The sequence below is a fragment of the Arachis ipaensis genome, chromosome B06, assembly GCF_000816755.2.
Source record: "Arachis ipaensis cultivar K30076 chromosome B06, Araip1.1, whole genome shotgun sequence".
Lineage (NCBI taxonomy): Eukaryota > Viridiplantae > Streptophyta > Magnoliopsida > Fabales > Fabaceae > Arachis > Arachis ipaensis.
Window position 1 is genome coordinate 17,171,166 of NC_029790.2, and position 19,754 is coordinate 17,190,919.

At 41.7% G+C, this 19,754-nt stretch overlaps 1 protein-coding gene across 1 annotated transcript; it reads right to left on the reverse strand.

Moving 5' to 3' along the window:
• LOC107645737 (violaxanthin de-epoxidase, chloroplastic) lies at positions 17,045–19,259 on the reverse strand. The gene is made up of 5 exons (XM_016349823.2): positions 18,815–19,259; positions 18,580–18,734; positions 18,400–18,496; positions 17,930–18,321; positions 17,045–17,742 (listed from the first exon to the last, which is right to left on the reverse strand). Exons 1-5 carry the CDS (start codon positions 19,076–19,078, stop codon positions 17,241–17,243), a joined length of 1,410 nt encoding a protein of 469 aa, XP_016205309.1. The 5' UTR covers positions 19,079–19,259; the 3' UTR covers positions 17,045–17,240.

Below are 19,754 nucleotides of genomic sequence, written 5' to 3' on the forward strand. Positions count from 1 at the left end.
CTATCCTATCTCGACCACGAGAAGGAGAGCCGCTCATATTATACCTCGCAGTAGGGAGCCGGGCAATAGCCTCAGCACTAGTCAGAGAAGACGAAAATGTGCAACAACCCGTCTACTTCATTAGCAAAGCACTACAGGGATCCGAGCTGAACTACCAGAAAATAGAAAAATTTGCCTATACTCTTATTCTAACATCTCGACGACTCCGCCCGTACTTCCAGGCTCACACCATTAAGGTTAGAACTAACCAGCCCATAAAAGGAATATTGCATAAAACAAATTTAGCAGGCAGAATTCTACAATGGGCAGTCGAGTTGTCGGAATTCGACCTCCAATATGAAGCTCGGACGGCCATCAAATCACAGTATCTGAACGACTTCATCGCAGAATTCACAGATACCCTGGAAACTCCCACAGAATGGAATCTCTACGTGGACGGTTCCTCAAATAAAACTGGAAGCGGTGCAGGCGTGATAATAGAAAGCAACCAAGGAACCCAAGTTGAGCTCTCCCTCAAGTTCGGGTTCCCGGCCTCTAATAACCAGGCAGAATATGAAGCATTGTTAGCTGGTTTAAAACTGGCTAAAGAGGTTGGAGCTCAAAAACTCAACATTTACAGCGATTCACAAGTAGTTACATCACAAATAACAGGGAACTACCAGGCCAAAGATCCCACCATGAAAAAATATTTGGATAAAACCAAGGAACAATTCGGACAAATCGGGGAATATAAGGTCTACCACATACCCCGCGAACAAAATACCCGAGCTGATGCACTCTCAAAACTAGCCAGCACCAAACCAGGGGGCAACAATAGAAGCCTCATTCAGGAAATGTTGCAAAACCCGTCAATCTCGGAAGAGAAAAAAGTCCTGGCCATAACAAATCAGGACCAATGATGGATGACCCCCATAATCAACTACCTCAATGTAGGAACACTCCCCGCAGAAGAAAAGGAGGCAAAGAGGTTAAAAAGGGAGGCACAGTACTACACCATCATAAACAACATCCTGTACAAAAGAGGGATCTCAATACCTTTACTAAAATGCGTACCGACCTTCAACACAAGGGAAGTGCTAGAAGAAATACACGGCGGCATTTGTGGCAATCATCTCGGAGCACGAGCTCTCGCCAAAAAAGTACTCCGGACGGGATTTTATTGGCCAACCCTACAGAAAGAAGCCACAGAATTTGTAAAGACATGTCAACCATGTCAAAAACATGCCAACTTCCACATCGCCCCGTCAGAAGAGCTCATCAGCGTGACTTCGCCTTGGTCGTTCGCAAAATGGGGACTCGATCTTCTCGGCCCCTTCCCACAGGGATCAGGACAAGTTAAATTTCTCATAGTGGGAGTAGATTACTTTACAAAGTGGATCGAAGCAGAGCCCCTAGCCAATGCCACCGCTCAAAGAAGCCGGAAATTCTTATATAGAAATATTGTCACGAGGTTCGGGGTCCCATATTCGATAACCACAGACAATGGCACTCAGTTCACAGATGCAGGCTTTAGAAAACTAGTAGCCGACTTGAATATAAAGCACCAGTACACCTCCATTGAGCATCCACAAGCCAATGGACAGGCCGAAGCTGCTAACAAAGTCATATTGGCTGGACTAAAACGGAGATTACAAAATGCAAAGGGAGCCTGGGCAGAAGAGCTTCCACAGGTCCTATGGGCATATCGAACAACACCACATTCCACCACGAAGGAATCCCCCTTCCGATTAGCATACGGAACAGAGGCGATGATTGCAGTAGAAATTGAGGAAGGATCGCCAAGAGTAGTTCACTACAATGAGGGAGCAAACTCCCAACTTCAAAGAGAAGAGCTCGACTTGTTACCCGAAATCCAAGAAAGAGCTCGGATCAAGGAAGAAGCCCTAAAGTGCCGCATGGCTTCCAGATACAATCAAAAGGTAGTGCCGAGAAGCTTTGCAGAGAATGATCTTATTCTAATCCGAAATGATATCGGAACAACTCGACCGAGAGAAGGAAAGCTGGCGACAAACTGGAAAGGACCCTACCGAGTCGTGGAAGTACTTGGAAAGGGCTACTATAGACTATCTGAACTCGATGGACGAGAGCTTCCCAGGTCATGGCACGCCTGCAACCTCAGAAGGTACTACAGTTAGAAAAAAGGATGTAAAAGATCTCATCATTGGATGCACTCTTTTTCTTGAAAAGGTTTTTTAATGAGGCACCAAGTTGAGACTCAGACAATCCCATATGTATATATTTGCACTTTTTCTTTAAATAAAATATATTTTAGATAGTCTACAAAGATTTCAAGACGTATTAATCTGAAGCATTCATCGTCCGATTATAAAGCAACAGATCGACAGAAAGTGAAAAACAATTTCACTGCACGATCACGATAAAGACAACCACTTTCTACAAATCGACAAAGATGAACACAGAATAATGTAAGAAGTTATCGAAAGTGATCTAAAAAAGAACCTGACGAGGTCTTACAGATTGCTAAAATAATAACTTAAAGACTGGCTGACGTTGAGAAGTCGGACCAAGTCAACCCAAGTTATAAGTATACCCTGGAAAGAGGTCTGGCCAACCCTATTAAAGAGGATTACTTTAACTTAGAAGGGCTCCACATGACAAAGTCAGTCCAAAATGAAAAGTTATAAAAGTAATCCCTGAAAGAGACCTGACAAAGGTCCAAGAAAGAGGATTACAAAAATAACTTAAAGGAGACCGATATAACCAAGTCGGACTCATACTACTTAAAAGTTATCAAAGTAGTCCCTGAAAGAGATCTGACAAAGATCCAAGAAAGAGGACTACAAATAACTTAAAGGAGACCGATATAACCAAGTCGGACTCCTACTACTTAAAAGTTATCAAAGTAGTCCCTGAAAGAGATCTGACAAAGATCCAAGAAAGAGGACTACAAATAACTTAAAGGAGACCGATATAACAAAATCGGACTCCTACTACTTAAAAGTTATCAAAGTATTCCCTGAAAGAGATCTGACAAAGATCCAAGAAAGAGGACTACAAATAACTTAAAGGAGACCGATATAACCAAATCGGACTCCTACTACTTAAAAGTTATCAAAGTAGTCCCTGAAAGAGATCTGACAAAGATCCAAGAAAGAGGACTACAAATAACTTAAAGGAGACCGATATAACCAAATCGGACTCCTACTACTTAAAAGTTATCAAAGTAGTCCCTGAAAGAGATCTGACAAAGATCCAAGAAAGAGGACTACAAATAACTTAAAAGAGACCGATATAACCAAGTCAGACTCCTACTACTTAAAAGTTATCAAAGTAGTCCCTGAAAGAGATCTGACAAAGATCCAGGAAAGGATTACAAAAATAACTTAGAAATGGACTGTGAAAACAACTCGGAGGACCAACTTGAAGAAATCAGCTACGAATCGTCAGATATACAAACCGGAGTGAGAACGAACCAAAAAACAAGTTAGACTTACCTAGTCACAACCACAAAGGATCCAAGATACAAAGTACAAAAGCAATCCAAAAAGGGTTAAGCTATAAGGTTCCAATATTCACAGAAAAAGATATACCAAGTCAAGCACAGAAAGCGTGATATCATCCACAAGGTTATAAAAGCCTCGGAGGCCACCAAAACCTACCTCAAAAAAGCTAAAGCATGCTACCATTTGTTTTTTATAAAAAACAAAAGTTGCTAGGCAAGCAACGGGAAAGTATCAGCAAACTAACAAAACGTAAAGAGTTTAAAAAAGCCCACAAGCCGGGCCAACTACACATCCGGAATAAAGTTAAAGCTAAGAGTCAGAAGATTTTTTAGCAGCATCAGGACGAGGAAACGGAGGGCGAGTTTGGAGAGGAACGGCATCTACAGTACCGTCATCCCGGTTCAAGATCTGGCAGTCGGGATCAGAAGCGGGAGGACCAACCTCGGCAGGGACAGCAGAAATCGGCACCTTGGTAGAGGCTGCAGGGGGAGGATCGACATCATCCTCATCCTCATCATCAGGGACAACCTTGCCATCCCTGACAATGTTCTCCAAGCTATAGAGGGTCAAGTCAGCCTCGGGAGCAATAACCCGAACTTGTTCCTTCAGGTTCTCATAGGCAGCAGTTACACTGCCAACAAGATGACCTTGGAGTTCGGAATAATTAGCCCGGGCATTCTCCAACTCTTCTCTCAGACGCAACACCTCCCGGTAAGACGTCACATAACTGTCCTTATGCCTCATAGCCGTGTCCTCGGCCAGTCTCAGAGAAGCAGCCAGAGAAGTGGAACTAGCCTTCTCATTCTCCAAGTCTTTCTCCAACTTGGCCACCCTTACTTCGAGCTCCTCCTTCAAGCCCTTCATCCGATCAAACTCCTATTTGGCCTCCTCCATAAAAGCTTTAGTGGCATGGAGAGGAAGACTTTGAGCAGTTCGATATAGGGCCGCTCCCATGTGTGCCAACTTGATACCACTCTGAGTAATATAATCAAAGTGATGAAGAAGCAACACATCATCCATAGAAAGAGCACCATAGGGCCGATTTGTTGATCTACAAACTCAACCGCATCAAAGTCAGAAGCATCAAGGTTGAAAGGCTCAATTGTTTTTTGCTTTTTACTAGGAGGGGCACCGGAAGCTGCAACAGAAGACTGTGGAGGATCGACCAGACGAACCCGAGGAGTAGGAATTGCTTTCCTCGGCCCGGGCGAACTGGGTATAGGAGGTTTAACTGGAGGCTGAGAAGATCCCTCTCCGGCCGCCTTAGCCGAGATGTTTAAAGCAGCGGTCGCCTTCTTCGCCTTCTTATAGGCCCTCATAGAATCATTATTCTTCGATATCTCTGAAAAACACAAAAGTCAATCATGGAAGACAAGTTACAACACAGCAGAAACAAAACTAGGGAGCAAGTATAATAACAAAATCAGATAGTACCCAAAGCAGCCCGAACCAAAGAGGGATCACTCAAAAATCTCTTCGAGTCCAGATGGGGAGGCTTCCCCCACAAATCTTCAAGAACAACTACAAAGGCCCGCTCGACCTCACTAAGCATTTCCCATGTGTAACGTGGCACTCTTACATTCTTTTGCCACTCCAGAGGAAAAGCAGGCTCATCATTCTCATCAAGAAAGAAGGGGCAAACCCCCTCAATGGCACGGACTCGGAAGAAATAGTTCTTAAAATCTTTGAACGACTCATCATACATGGCAAAAACTTTATGCCCTTGGGCCGACCTGAAAGAAACCCAGGAAGCTTTCTTTTTGGAGGAACCTCCGGGTTTGGCCGAGACAAAAAGATAAAGGAAAAGAGTTTCAGAAGGTGTTATGTCCAACTCCTGACAAAGAAGTTGAAATATTTTGATAAAACCCCAGGAGTTTGGATGAAGCTGGGACGGAGCAATATTACAGGACCACAACAAGTCGGTTTCAAAAGCAGTAAAAGGGAAAGTAACGTTTAATTGGCTGAAGAAGTATTCATAAGCATAGAAAGAGGGACGTTCCCCCTCGACGGAAGTCGGAAAACAAACTCTATCATCGGAATCAGGAGCAATAAGCTCATAATCCCCCTCGCGGGCACTGTTATCACAAATCCTATGGCGCTTCCTCAGCTCTGTGCAAAATTCAGCATCCACAATAGAAACACACAACAAAACAAGGGAGTCCAGCCAATCGGACATCCCCTCGGAAACTCTAGAAGACATCTCTACAATGTTATTGCGGGAGGACATGAGGCCAACTAATCCTACAAGTAAGAAAAGAAGATGGGATTACTAAAAACATCTCGGACAAGGGAGAAAATAACTCAAAACGATGCAGGCGAACACACAGAAAAGGAAAAACCCCAAGACTCAAACCAAAATCTTGGGGCATCCTTTGGAGGCAGTAACAAAAGTAAGGTTTCTAGTAGAAATCTACAACTCTCACCCCAGCATCTTTCAAACAAGAAAAAGACTTCAAACAAGCAAGCATTCCCAAAACATCAAAACACGCCAAGTGGAAATCATCAAAGGTACGAACTTTTGAGAAATCAGACAAAAAGCAATCAAGCAAAGCAAGAAACGGATGCAGAGTTTCTATCAGATAGTAAAAAATCAGAAGCAACAAAAATCGTATAAAGCCTCGACGAAAATGCCAGAGGAGCGCACAAAAGAAAACCAAGAAAAACGCATTTACAGCGACAAACAAATGCAAGATCACGAAAAGGTTCAAACTTTCAAACATGCAAAGGCAAAAGCTTCACCAAAAAATTAAAATGAAGCCGTGAAAGAAGTAAGAAAGTTAGTACCAACCTGAAAAAGCAGCAGGCTTCAGGGAAGGTGAAAAGGGACGGCGAAATCTGGAAATGCTACCTCGAAGTAAAAGAAAAGACACGAGCAAAAAGCAAACGTCGCTGGGCTGAAATGCGAAACTACAAACTCCAGGCAGAGGATTCAGAAAAATCAAACAACGCCGTAACACAGAGAAAAATTGAAAACCATAAAATGAAGGGAAAAATGCGAAGAAGTTACGAAAAGGGCGCAAGAAAAGAAACCGTTTATGGGTTTTCAAAATCAAAATAAAGAGCCGGAAGGAAACGGGGCAATTAATGCTAAAATTAAAAGGCATTAAACCCTCGCACGTTCCCGAAAGCGCCGATATAAATGCGCGCGCTTTTAGAGGAAAACGTTCTACATTCAAAAGCTTCTACAAAGGAATCGACAAAATGCTTGAGTTCGGCTTCACTAAAGAAAGACCGAAGTCAAGAACTCAACCTCAAAAGAAAGACCGAGCTCAAGCAAGGGCACTGTTCATACCTTGGGTCGCGCTATCCGAACCGGGATGTTCAGTAGCAAAGCGACCGACCTGTTCAGGTCAAGCGGACCGACTTCTTTACGAAGAACTCGGCCAAATCGACAGAAAGGCCCCGTAAAAGGCCCAAACGAAGGAACACAGCCCAAAGTCTAAAGGCAGCCCAAGCCTACAGAGAGAAGGGCGGTTCCGTTGAAGATAAGCTGACCTCACCCAAAGATACGATAAGATAAGATAACTAACTTATCTTATCTAAAAACGTCACATCTCAACACTATAAATACACTGGAGCACCCAAGTATAACTCATACTCTGATTCTACAATAAACCTGTTCAATACCCATGCTAACTTAAGCATCGGAGTCTCTTGCAGGTACCCCCCACCCTCCGGTGACCAAGGATCAGCAGTGCAGCAAGTCCAACAAGTCGGACACAACAGCTCCGGCCGTCATCAGCCAGCCAGACACGTCATCTCCGACCAGTACAAAAGATCTCATCCGAGATCGACCTCCAGTTTCAGGTAATCACCTCGGAACAGAAAGCAACCAAGGAACCCAATTGAGCTTTCCCTCAAATTTAGGTTCCCGGCCTCAAACAACCAGGCGGAATATGAAGCATTACTAGCTGGTTTAAAGCTGGCTAAGGAGGTTGGAGCTAAAAAACTCAACATCTTCAGCGATTCACAAGTAGTCACCTCACAAATAACAGGGAGCTACCAAAGCCAAAGACCCCCACCATGAAAAAGTATTTGGATAAAACCAAGGAACAGCTCGGACAACTCGGGGAATATAAGATCTATAACATACCCCGCGAACAAAATGCCCGAGCTGATGCACTCTCAAAACTAGCCAGCACCAAACCAGGGGGTGTTCCGAGGGTTACCTGAAATTGTAGGTCGATCTCGGATGAGATCTTCTGTACTGGTCGGAGATGACGTGTCCGGCTGGCTGGTTGGGGCCAGAGCTATTGTGTCCGACTTGTTAGACTGGCTGCACCTCTGATCCTTGGTCACCGGAGGGTGGGGGGTACCTACAAGAGACTCCGATGCTTAAGTTAGGTTGGGTATTAAACAGGTTTTTAGTAGAATCAGAGTATGAGTTATACCTGGGTGCTCCAGTGTATTTATAATGGTGTGGGCTGACCTTTCTGATAAGATAAGTTAGTTATCTTATCTTTATCTTATCTTATTTTGAGTGAAGTCAGCTTATCTTCAAGGGAACCGCCTTTATCTCTATAGGCTTGGTTTGCCTTTGGATTTGGGTCGTGTTCCTCTATTTGGGCCCTTTATTGGGCTTTCCTGTCGATTTGGCCGATCTCTTTAAGAAGAGATCGGATAGTCGAACCTGAAGAGGTCAGTCGCTATGTTGCTAAACATCCCGGGTCGGACAGCTCGACCCAGGGTATGAACAGGGGGCAACAATAGAAGCCTCATCCAGGAAATGCTACAGAAACCCGTCAATCTCGGAAGAGGAAAATGTCCTAGCCATAACAAGTCAGGATCAAGGATGGATGACCCCCATAATTAATTACCTCAAAACAGAAACACTCCCCACAAATGAGAAGGAGGTAAAGAGGTTAAAACGGGAGGCTCAGTACTACACTATCATAAACAACACCCTATATAAAAGAGGGATTTCAATACCACTATTAAAATGTGTGCCGACCACCAACACAAGGGAAGTTTTAAAGGAAGTACACAGTGGCATTTGTGGTAATCATCTCGGAGCACAAGCTCTCACCAAAAAAGTACTCCGGGCGAGATTTTATTGGCCAACTCTACAAAAGGAAGCTACAGAGTTTGTAAGGACATGCCCACCATGCCAGAAACATGCCAACTTTCACATCGCCCCGTTAGAAGAGCTCATCAGCGTAACCTTGCCTTGGCCATTTGCAAAATGGAGACTCGATCTTCTCGGACCCTTTCCCCAGGGATCGGGACAAGTTAAATTCCTCATAGTCGGGGTAGACTATTTCACAAAGTGGATCGAGGCAGAGTCCCTAGCCAACGCCACTGCTCAAAGGAGCCGGAAATTCCTATATAGGAATATTTTCACAAGGTTTGGGGTTCCATACTCCATCACTACAGACAATGGCACCCAATTCACAGACGCGGGCTTCAAAAAGTTAGTAGCCGACTTAAACATAAAACACCAGTTCACCTCCGTCGAACATCCCCAAGCCAATGGACAAGCCGAAGTGGCCAACAAAGTCATATTGGCTGGGCTGAAATGGAGACTGCAAGATGCAAAGGGAGCTTGGGCCGAAGAACTTCCACAAGTCCTATGGGCATATCGAACAACGCCACATTCCACCACAAACGAATCACCATTTCGATTAGCATACGGAGTGGAGGTAATGATCCCAGTAGAGGTCGAGGAAAGGTCGCCTAGAGTGGTTCATTACAATGAGGAAGCCAACTCCCAACTTCAAAGGGAAGAGCTCGACCTACTTTCTGAAATCCAAGAAAGAGCTCGGATCAGGGAAGAAGCACTAAAACGTCGAATGGCTTCCAGATATAATCAAAAGGTAGTGCCGAGAGGTTTCGCTGAGAATGATCTCATCCTAATCCAAAATGATATTGGAACAACTCGACCCGGAGAAAGAAAGCTGGCAGCAAATTGGAAAGGACCCTACCGAGTCATAGAAGTACTTAGGAAGGGCTACTACAGACTATCCGAACTCGAGGGACGAGAGCTTCCCAGATCATGGCACGCCTGCAACCTAAGAACATACTATAGCTAGAGAAGGTAAAAGATCTCATCATAGGATGCACTCTTTTTCCTGAAAAGGTTTTTTAATGAGGCACCAAGTTGAGATTCAGAAATTATCTGACTTAAAGGGATGAAAAACTCCCACATGTATATATTTGCACTTTCTTTTAAATAAAATATATTTTAGATATTCTACAAATTCTCAAGACACATTAATCTGAAGTATTCATTGTTCGATTATAAAGCAACAGATCGGCAGAAAAGTGAAAAACAGATTCACTGCACGATCACGATAAAGACCAATAAAGATGAAAACGCGATTCATCTAAAGGTCGACCAAACAAAGATAGAAACCACCTTCTACAAATCGGTAAAGATGAACACAGAATAATGCAAGAAGTTATCGAAAGTGATCCGAAAAAAGAACCTGACGAGGTCTTATCGATTGCTAAATAATAACTTAAAGACTGGCCGACGTTAAAAAGTCAGACCAAGTCAACCCAAGTTATCAGCAAATCCCTGGAAAGAGGTCTGGCCAACCCTATAAAAGAGGAATTGCTATAACTTAGAAGAGATCGACATGACGAAGTCAGCCTCCTACGAAAAACAAGTTATAAAAGTAATCCCTGAAAGAGACCTGACAAAGGTCCAAGAAAGAGGATTACAAAATAACTTAGAAGAGATCGACATAAAGAAGTCGGTCTCCTACAACGGACAAGTTATAAAAGTAATCCCTGAAAGAGACCTGACAAAGGTCCAAGAAAGAGGATTACAAAATAACTTAGAAGAGATCGACATAAAGAAGTCGGTCTCCTACAATGGACGAGTTATAAAAGTAATCCCTGAAAGAGACCTGACAAAGGTCCAAGAAAGAGGATTACAAAAATAACTTGGAAAAGGATGACGCAAAGAAGTCGGCCTCCCAACAAACAAGTTATAAAAGTAATCCCTGAAAGAGACCTGACAAGGGTCCAAAAAAGAGGATTACAAAAATAACTTAGAAGAGATCGACATAAAGAAGTCGGTCTCCTACAACGGACAAGTTATAAAAGTAATCCCTGAAAGAGACCTGACAAAGGTCCAAGAAAGAGGATTACAAAATAACTTAGAAGAGATCGACATAAAGAAGTCGGTCTTCTACAACGGACAAGTTATAAAAGTAATCCCTGAAAGAGACCTAACAAAGGTCCAAGAAAGAGGATTACAAAAATAACTTGGAAAAGGACGACGCAAAGAAGTCAGCCTCCCAACAAACAAGTTATAAAAGTAATCCCTGAAAGAGACCTGACAAGGGTCCAAAAAAGAGGATTACAAAAATAATTTAGAAAAGGACGACGCAAAGAAGTCGGTCTCCTACAACAAACAAGTTATAAAAGTAGTCCCTGAAAGAGACCTGACAAAGGTCCAAAAAAGAGGACTACAAAAATAACTGTAAAGAGGACCAACGTAAAGAAATCGGTTATGGATGGCCAGAAATAAATACAAGTAAGAGCCAGAAAACCGAAATACAAGTTGGATCCACACATCCACAACCTCAAAGGATCCAAGCTACAAGCAATAAGTACAAAGCAATCCAAAGAGGCCGAGCAGCAAGGCTTCAGCATTCTCAAAACCCAGAAAGGTGCCAAGACAAGTGCAAACAAGCATGATATGAAATACAATATTATAAACAAGCTACAGGATCAGGCCCAAAGCTTGAAAGCTACTTGTTGTTTTTTCAAAATGTAAGTTGCTAAACAAGCAACCAGAAAGAGTATCAACAGTCAGCAAAATATTCAAATTACAAAATAAAGAGTTTAAAAGCCCACAAGTCGGGCTATCTACACAGACATCCAAGAAAAATCAGCTAAGATTGGGAGCCTTCTCGGCAGCATCAGTACGGGGAGAAGGAGGGCGAGTCTGAATAGGCACAGCATCCACGGTACCATCATCCCGGTTCAAGATCTGACAGTCCGGATCAAAAATGGAATGACCGACCTCACCTGGAAGAACAATAGAAGTTGACACTTTGACAGAAGGCACAGGGGGAGGCTCGATATCGTCATCATCCTGGTCATCAGGGACAATCTTACCATCCCTCACAACATTATCCAGGCTAAAAAGAGTAAGGTCGGCCTCAGGAGCAAAAATTCGAACATGCTCCTTTAGGTTCTCGTAAGCAGCATTCACACTGCCAACAAGATGACCCTGAAGCTCAGAATAATCAGCTCGGGCGTTCTCCAACTCCCCCTTCAAACGCATTCCCTCCCGATAGGACGTAACGTAGCTGTCTTTATGCCTCAACGCCGTGTCCTCGGCCAACCGCACAGAAGCCGCCAGAGCAAGGGAACTCGCCTTCTCATTCTCCAGATCCTTCTCCAGTTTGGCCACCTTCACCTCAAGCTCCTCCTTCAAGCCCTTCATCCGATCGAACTCCTGTTTTGCCTCCTCCATGAAGGCTTTGGTGGCATGGAGAGGAAGATTTTGAGCCGTTCAGTACAAGGCAGCTCCCATATGTGCCATTTTTACACTACTCCGAGTTATAAAGTCCAAATGACGAAGGAGTGATACATCATCCATAGGGAGGACACCGTATGGACCGATCTGCTAATCTACGAACTAGACCGTGTCAAAATCAGGGGCATCAAGGTTGAAAGGCTCAATTGTTTTTTGTTTCTTGTTGGGAGGAGCACCAGAAGTAGCAGCGAAAGACTGTGGAGGCTTAGCCAGGCGAACCCGAGGAGTGGGAATTACCTTCCTCGGCCCAGGAGAACTCGGCACGGGCGGCTTCATCGGAACTTGAGAAGATCCCTCTTCCGCCACCTTGGCCGAGATATTTTGAGTAGCTGCAGCCTTCTTTGCTTTCTTGTAGGCCTTCATGGAATCGTTGTTTTTCGACATATCTGAAAATACAGAATCAACCACAGTAATGGGTTACAATCACAAAAAAAGAAGCAAAACTAAAAAGCAAGTATAGAAACAAGTTAGACAGTACCCAAAGCAGTTTGAACCAAAGATGGATCACTCAAAAATCTTTTCGTATCAAGATGGGGTGGTTCCCCCCATAAATCTTCAAGAACAATTACAAAAGCCCGCTCAACCTCATCAAGCATCTCCCATGTATAGCGAGACACTCTCACATTCTTTTGACATTCTAGAGGAAAGGCAGGCTCATCATTTTCATCAAGAAAAAAGGGGCGGGCCCCCCAACAGCACGGACTCAGAAGAAATAATTCTTAAAATCTTTAAAAGACTCATCGTACATGGCAAAAACTTTATGCCCCTGGGCCGACTTGAAAGAAACCCAGGAAGATTTCTTTTTGTAAGACCCTCCAGGCTTGGCAGAAACAAAAAGATAGTGGAAAAGAGTCTGAGAAGGTGTTATGCCTAACTCTTGGCAAAGCAGCTGAAAAATCTTGATAAAACCCCAGGAATTCGGATGAAGCTGGGATGGGGCAATGTTACACGACCACAACAAGTCGGTCTCGAATGCAGTTAAAGGAAAAGTAATGTCCAACTGACTGAAGAAATATTCATAGGCGTAGAAAAAGGGGCGCTCCCCCTCGACAGAAGTAGGAAAACAAACCCTCTCGTCAGAATCGGGCGCCACAAGCTCATAATCTCTCTCTCGGGCACCACCACCACAAACCCTATGACGTTTCTTCAGCTCTACACAAAACTCAGCATCCACAACAGAGACACACATTAAGACAAGGGAGTCCAGCCAATCGAACATCCCCTCGGGAACTTTAGAAGACATCTCTACAATGTTATTGCGAGAAGACATGAGGCCAACTAATCCTACAATAAGAAAAGAAGATTGGATTACTAAAAAACATCTCAGACGAGGGGCAAAACAACTCGACTAATATGATACAGAAGAACAAACAGAAAAGGAAAACCCCAAGACTCAAACCAAAGCCCTGGGGCATCCTTTGGAGGCAGTAACAAAGCAAGATTTTAGGAAAAATCTACAGCTCACGTCCCGACATTTCTCAAAACAAGAAAAGAAGATCTCAAATAACAAAACGTTTCGAAAAAGGAAAACACGAAGTCATCAAAAGCCACTATCTTCCTATAGTCTATCAGCAAAGAGCATCGCCAACATCAAACATGCCAAGCGAAAATCGTCAAAGATACAACCTTTTTGTGATTCAAACAAAATCATCATTCCAAAGCTTCAAAATCAAAAGCACAAACAGAAACGGTGATAACATGCAAAACATAAAAGCATCAAACAAAGAGGAAAGGCGAAAAGGTTCATGCAAGAGACGAAGAAACTCCTAGAGCACACATTACAACAGCAATCAGGCACGGCAAAAGCAGAAAGATCCAAAATCAAAACTTTCTCAAAATCAGACAGGAAAATGACGAGGAAAAGAGAAAGGAAGAAAAACCAACCTGAACGAAGAAAGAAGCTTCAAAGGAGATCGAAGATGGAAAGATGGAATCACCCAGAGAATCCCCAAATGATGCTGCACCGCAAGAAAAGGCAAAATGCAGGCGAAAACAGAAAGTGAGAGAGTGAAGGAAGAAGTTACAAAGAAAAACGAAGAAGAGAAACCGTTTTTTGATCGTGAATTTCAAAAATAAAAGCCAAGGGAACGGGCAATTAAAACCAATTAATGAAGGTATTTAAAGCCTCGCATATTCCCAAAGCCAAAACGCTAAATATAAAAGCGCGCGCTTTCAGAGGAAGCAAAAGAGGAAACACTCCACATTAAAAAAAGAACTCTACAAAATCGACAAAATGCTCGAGTTCGACTTAACCTCCGAAAGAAAGACCGAGCTCGAGCAGGGGCACTGTTCATACCTTGGGTCAAGCTGTCCGACCCGGGATGTTTAGCGACAAAGCGACCGACCTCTTCAGGTCAGACTATCCGACCTCTTCTCAAAGAGCTCGGCCAAATCAACAGGAAAGCCCAAAGAAGGGCCCAACTCAAGGAACACGACCCAAATCCAAAGGCAGTCCAAGCCTATAGAGATAAGGGCGGTTCCCTTGAAGATAAGCTGACCTCAACTCAAAGATAAAGATAAGATAAGATAACTAACTTATCTTATCTAAAAAGGTCACTCAACACCATTATAAATACACTGGAGCACCCAGGTATAACTCATACTCTGATTCTACAATAAACCTGCTTAATACCCGTGCTAACTTAAGCATCGGAGTCTCTTGCAAGTATCCCCCACCCTCCAGTGACCAAGGATCAGAGGTGCAGCCAGTCCAACAAGTCGGACACAACAGCTCCGGCCGCCACCAGCCAGCCGGACACGTCATCTCCGACCAGTACAGAAGATCTCATCCGAGATCGACCTACAGTTTCAGGTAACCCTCGGAACAGTAGCCTTGTTTTGGTATTTTGAGCGTGTTCAGAATCAGCCAAGGTATGTTTTAGTACTCACAATTTTCAGTCCTGCTTTTTTCCTTTTTGTGTTTAATCGGGCAAGGAGGTGGAAGCTTCTCGGTTGGCATATCTCTCTGTAAACATCCACAAGAGAGACTCGGAGGGGAGTGTAGTTATAGTATTTTCGGGGTTTCTCTAGGTTGTATTCTTCCTTATTCTTAGCTTCTTTATCTTTTTCCCGAGGTGGATAAGGTAGGCTGGGTCTCAGAAGTGGTTCTCTCAGTCGTGAGTTCTCCTCGATGTTGATATACTTCTCTGCCTGTTCTTGTACTTCATACAGGGAGGCCGGGTGTCTCTTGGATATGGATTGAGAGAAGGGTCATTCTTTAAGGCCATTAACTAATCCCATTATTACTGCTTCAGTGGGTAGTTTTGAATCTCCAAGCATGATTTGTTGAACCTTTTCATGTAATCTCGGCGAGTTTTCCCAACCTATTGCTTAACCCTTAACAAGCTCGGGGCGTGTTCTACCTTATCCTTTTGAATAGAGAATCTAGTAAGAAACTCCCTTGCCAAGTCGTCAAAGCAAGTTACTGACTTGGAGGGTAAGTTATTAAACCACTTCGTCACAACTTTAGTTAAGGTTGTCGGGAAGGCCTTGCAGCGGGTATAGTCGAAAGCGTCAACTAGGTACATCCGACGTTTAAAATTGCTGAGGTGGTGTCTAGGGTCAATTGTCCCGTCATAGAGATTCATGTCGGGGGTTTTGAAATGACTTGGAACTTTGGCCCGCATGATCTCTTCTATGAACGGATCTTCTCCCTCTAGGGGGATTTCTTCCCGATCTGTTCGGTTACTTCGTTTTCGGAGATCGCCATCTAATTTTAAGAGCTTTTCTTCCAGCTCCTTTCGTTATCTTACCTCTCTTTGCAATTCTCGTTCCGCTTCCCGTTGTCACTCAGTTTCCTGCTCGAGCTGTTCCAGTTGTCCGCCATGGCCACGAACCATTCCTAGAATCTTAATAGGATGTGGGGTTTCTTCCTCTTCCGGTGGATGTATCTCTGATTATATCTGCCTTGGCGGGGGGTTTCCGGATGTTCTTTCTCTGTGAGGAACATGCGTTCGTTGTGGTGGGAGTATGACGAGGGCATGGTCCTCCTGCTGGGGCTCAAGTTCAGATTCAGATGTCGTATGGCCGTCTTCATATTGATGGTCGGCCATTATCAAGGGTCGAATTCAAGGTTCCCGGCAACAGCGCCAATGTTCCGAAGGTTATTTGAAACATTGATTTTGGGACTGAACGTGAGGTCCAGACTCCTTCTGAGGCAGCGTCCGACTTGTTCTTATGCCGAGGTGCTGCCGTCCGAGTTTCCCATGAGGAGTTGGGGCGTGGTACCTGCAAGAGACTCCGATGTTTAAGTTAGCAAGGGCTTTAGGTAGATTTTTAGTCAATTAGAACGTAAATTATACATGAGGGGTGTTAGTGTATTTATAGTAGAGTTGATAACCACTTTTGTTGGAATAGTTCCATCTTTATTGATAGATAACCGTTCCCTCTATCTTGAGAGTTTGTTGAAATATATCTTTCAGGAAAGATAGAGATAGTGAGAGAGATTCGTAGAGACAATTACTTGCTTGGACAAGTAGATGTGGGCTCCTTCGCGGTATTCAATCTCTTTAAAAAGGTCGAGTGTGAGTTGAAGGCTTTATTTTTGGATTGGGTCTCTTATCTTTATTGGGTATGACTTTATTTGTTGGATTGGAATATGAAGAAAAGACATCTTTATTTTTATTGGCTAACAAAAATGCAATAAAAGTTTTTAATTTTTAGCATTTCAAAAATAATGTTTGCATAAAGATTCCCGTGCACCCTATAAAAATACTATTGTATTAAAAACATTTTAAATATTTTTATTCCACCCATTGTTAAATCAGATTATCTCAATTTGTCATATAAATAAGAACTTAAATTAATAAAAAGAATAGAAAAAGTAAACCATTTCTTTTGGTTTATAAGTAGATTGAATATTAAATAATTAAAAAAAATCAACACGTGATATAAATTAAAAATGAAAGTGTTTTGTTGATGATACGATAAACTTATTTAGGATATATTTAACTCCCAGTAATTAATAACTTCTAGTCCGTACTTAGTACTCTGCCTTACATCTATTTTCCCATGCCAAGAACATATTCTTTTGCTCTTTAGCAATTTTGTTGCATCTTTCCATTAATTAAAACATGACTAACATAGCTAAGGAGTATACAACCTCAATAGAACCAGAGGAAGAATCTTTTATCTGTAGTTCTGTATAGTACACTAAATCTTTACACCTAATCGTGCCAAAATAACTTATGAATACAATGAATACTTGAATAGCTTAAAAGGTTGTCTAAATCCATGCAACATAAAAAAAAAAAAGCAACAAAAAATTGGTTCACTCTTCAAATCTACCTTAACTTTCGCAAAGGCAAGGCACCTCCAAAGAGCTTTTCTACTTCAGTAGCTTCCATTTTGAGTCCGTCAAGTATTTCCATCTCCTCTTTAGACAAGCCTTTTAAGAAATTTTGCTCATCTTCTTGAAGCACTTTGAACCCTTCAGCCAACCTTTGAAATAATGTCATTTCAGTTTTCCGTACCTTCTCTACTTCTCCTTCTAACTCTTCGACTTCTCTAGCAATAGTTTCTTCTCCTTCCTCCACCTTTTTCTCCAGTCTTTCCACCAGGGAAGGTTCTGGCCCGCAAGTATTGTCTGTTTTGATAAACTTGCTAAAGTCCCTTCCTACTTTCTTCGCAGCTCTTTCGAGTTCAGGCACTATAGATTCTGGTAAAGCTTTACTTCTTGTGTACACAACAGCACCTCCATATCCATCCCATGCATCGTTTTTACCTCGATAGTATATAAAAACATAGTCTTCTGACTTATTTTCAATCTTTGATGACAAAATGTACCTGCATATCATTGCTGGTAAGTCTTAGAAAGGTCAAATTCAATAAAAAGAACAACATTCGTAATGAATTGTGAATTTGAAAAGGATTGATTCTATCAGACTAACTTCGAATTTAAAAAGGGAAGAAGTTGTTATTGTTAATACATAGTTAGATAATATAATACTCAAAATATAACATTAGAAATTACCAGTCATCTTGATAGTGAAGGTACTCATTATCATGATTATAGAGGATGCCAGGGTATTTGGGATCTTGCACAAATCTCTGCTGGGTTGACCTAGTAAGAAATCCAGCATCTGGAGTTTTTACTCTCCATGATAAATTCCCCACAAGTTTGTTGTCTTCTGTGTGAAATTCGTGTAATTGACAATCAAAAGTATCAAAACTTGGATTTAAACCACTACTAATGAACCACTTGCCAGTAAAATCTGCAATGTTAAAGTTTTGAACAAGGATATCAGGGTTTGGAGCAGGAAATTCTCCCACATCTGATTTCATAGGCACACATTTCTTCCGTGACACAGCACATTCATTAAATTCATCAACTACACTGTTCTCAAATAGGTCTCCGCATTTGATCTACAAAGAAAAAATAGAAGTTTTGAGAGGAATTAACTATAAGATGATGAATTTGGACTAGAGAGTAGGAGTACTAACTTGGCATTCTGTTTCATCAGGTCTATTGTTACAAGTTTGGAGGCAAGCAACATTGGCTGCACACGATGGATTTGAGAGACACCTAACTAGTTCTATCCTGTAATTATATTCACAAAATTAATAAGATAAATTTGAGGTTTATTCTACTGTATTATAGTTAATATATTTGGTATGGTATACCTGCATTCCTTCAATAAGCAAGTACAAGTTTTGAGAGCGTCAACAGCATCAACTGAAGGAACAATTACTAGAAACCAGGCCAAAATACTAGCCACTTCCAATGTGCGTAAATATCTACAGTTTCCCATGAATTCAAGTATTCTGTTCGTCAACATCTATTATTATTATCCAAATAAAATAGTCAGAAGAATAGTACTATAAAAAACAAAGTGAATTAAAAAGGAGAGTTATATACCGATGGGCGATTATTATGAGAAGAAGAATGATAATGGAGTTTGGCTTTTATAGTGAGAGATTGATTTCTAAAAGATACTAAGGAGTTGAAGCGTGTAGTTCGATCCGTGGTACTAGAGAATAGTCTGAAAACAAGACCACTAGAGTGGAAACCTACTGTTCTGTGGAACCTTATTTGACCTAACTTCATCATCAATGGTACATTAGTTGTGATTGTGGATTCGTGACAAGATAGTAACATTGAATTTGCAGTCAAGGTTGCCATTTGAGATATTGTAATACGAAGAGAAAAACGAAGGAATATTAGCACAGAAAAGAGAGGCGGATGAAGGAAGGATAAGTGGTGCAGGAGAAACAACAAAAAAAGTGTGGTGGCATGACAAATTGATGGAGAATAAGATAAGACACAGATTCATCATCGACTTCGTGTGGACTGTAAACGAACTCGTAAGCTTGCAAGCTGTAATTGCCACAATAACATACATCCACACTTCAACTAATTTCTTTGGATTTTTTCGAAGGCCTTACGATCGCAATTGGGCTAAAACCAACCTTCTCTATAACAAAATAAAAACGTAAAATTGTCTGTCAGAACAAAAAACACTTACATACTCCACCAGCAGTTTTAAACTTTGAGTATCAGATAGAAAAAATTTGAGTATCCAGAATTCCAAATATAAAAAGTGAGTTTAATTTAGAAACAGAATACATTTATATCTCTTATTAATTATAATAGGTGTGTATATAGAGTACTTTTATAATTATAATATCTTTTATATGATTTAATTATAATATCTAAAAATTAAATTTACAAATAGAAAAAATTTTCAATTGTTATTCTGTTAAAAGACAAAAAAATAAAAAAAATTGTTATGTCTAAACTATATTAGTAATAAGAGCCACAAAATAAAAATTAATAATATAAAAATTTAAAATAATTC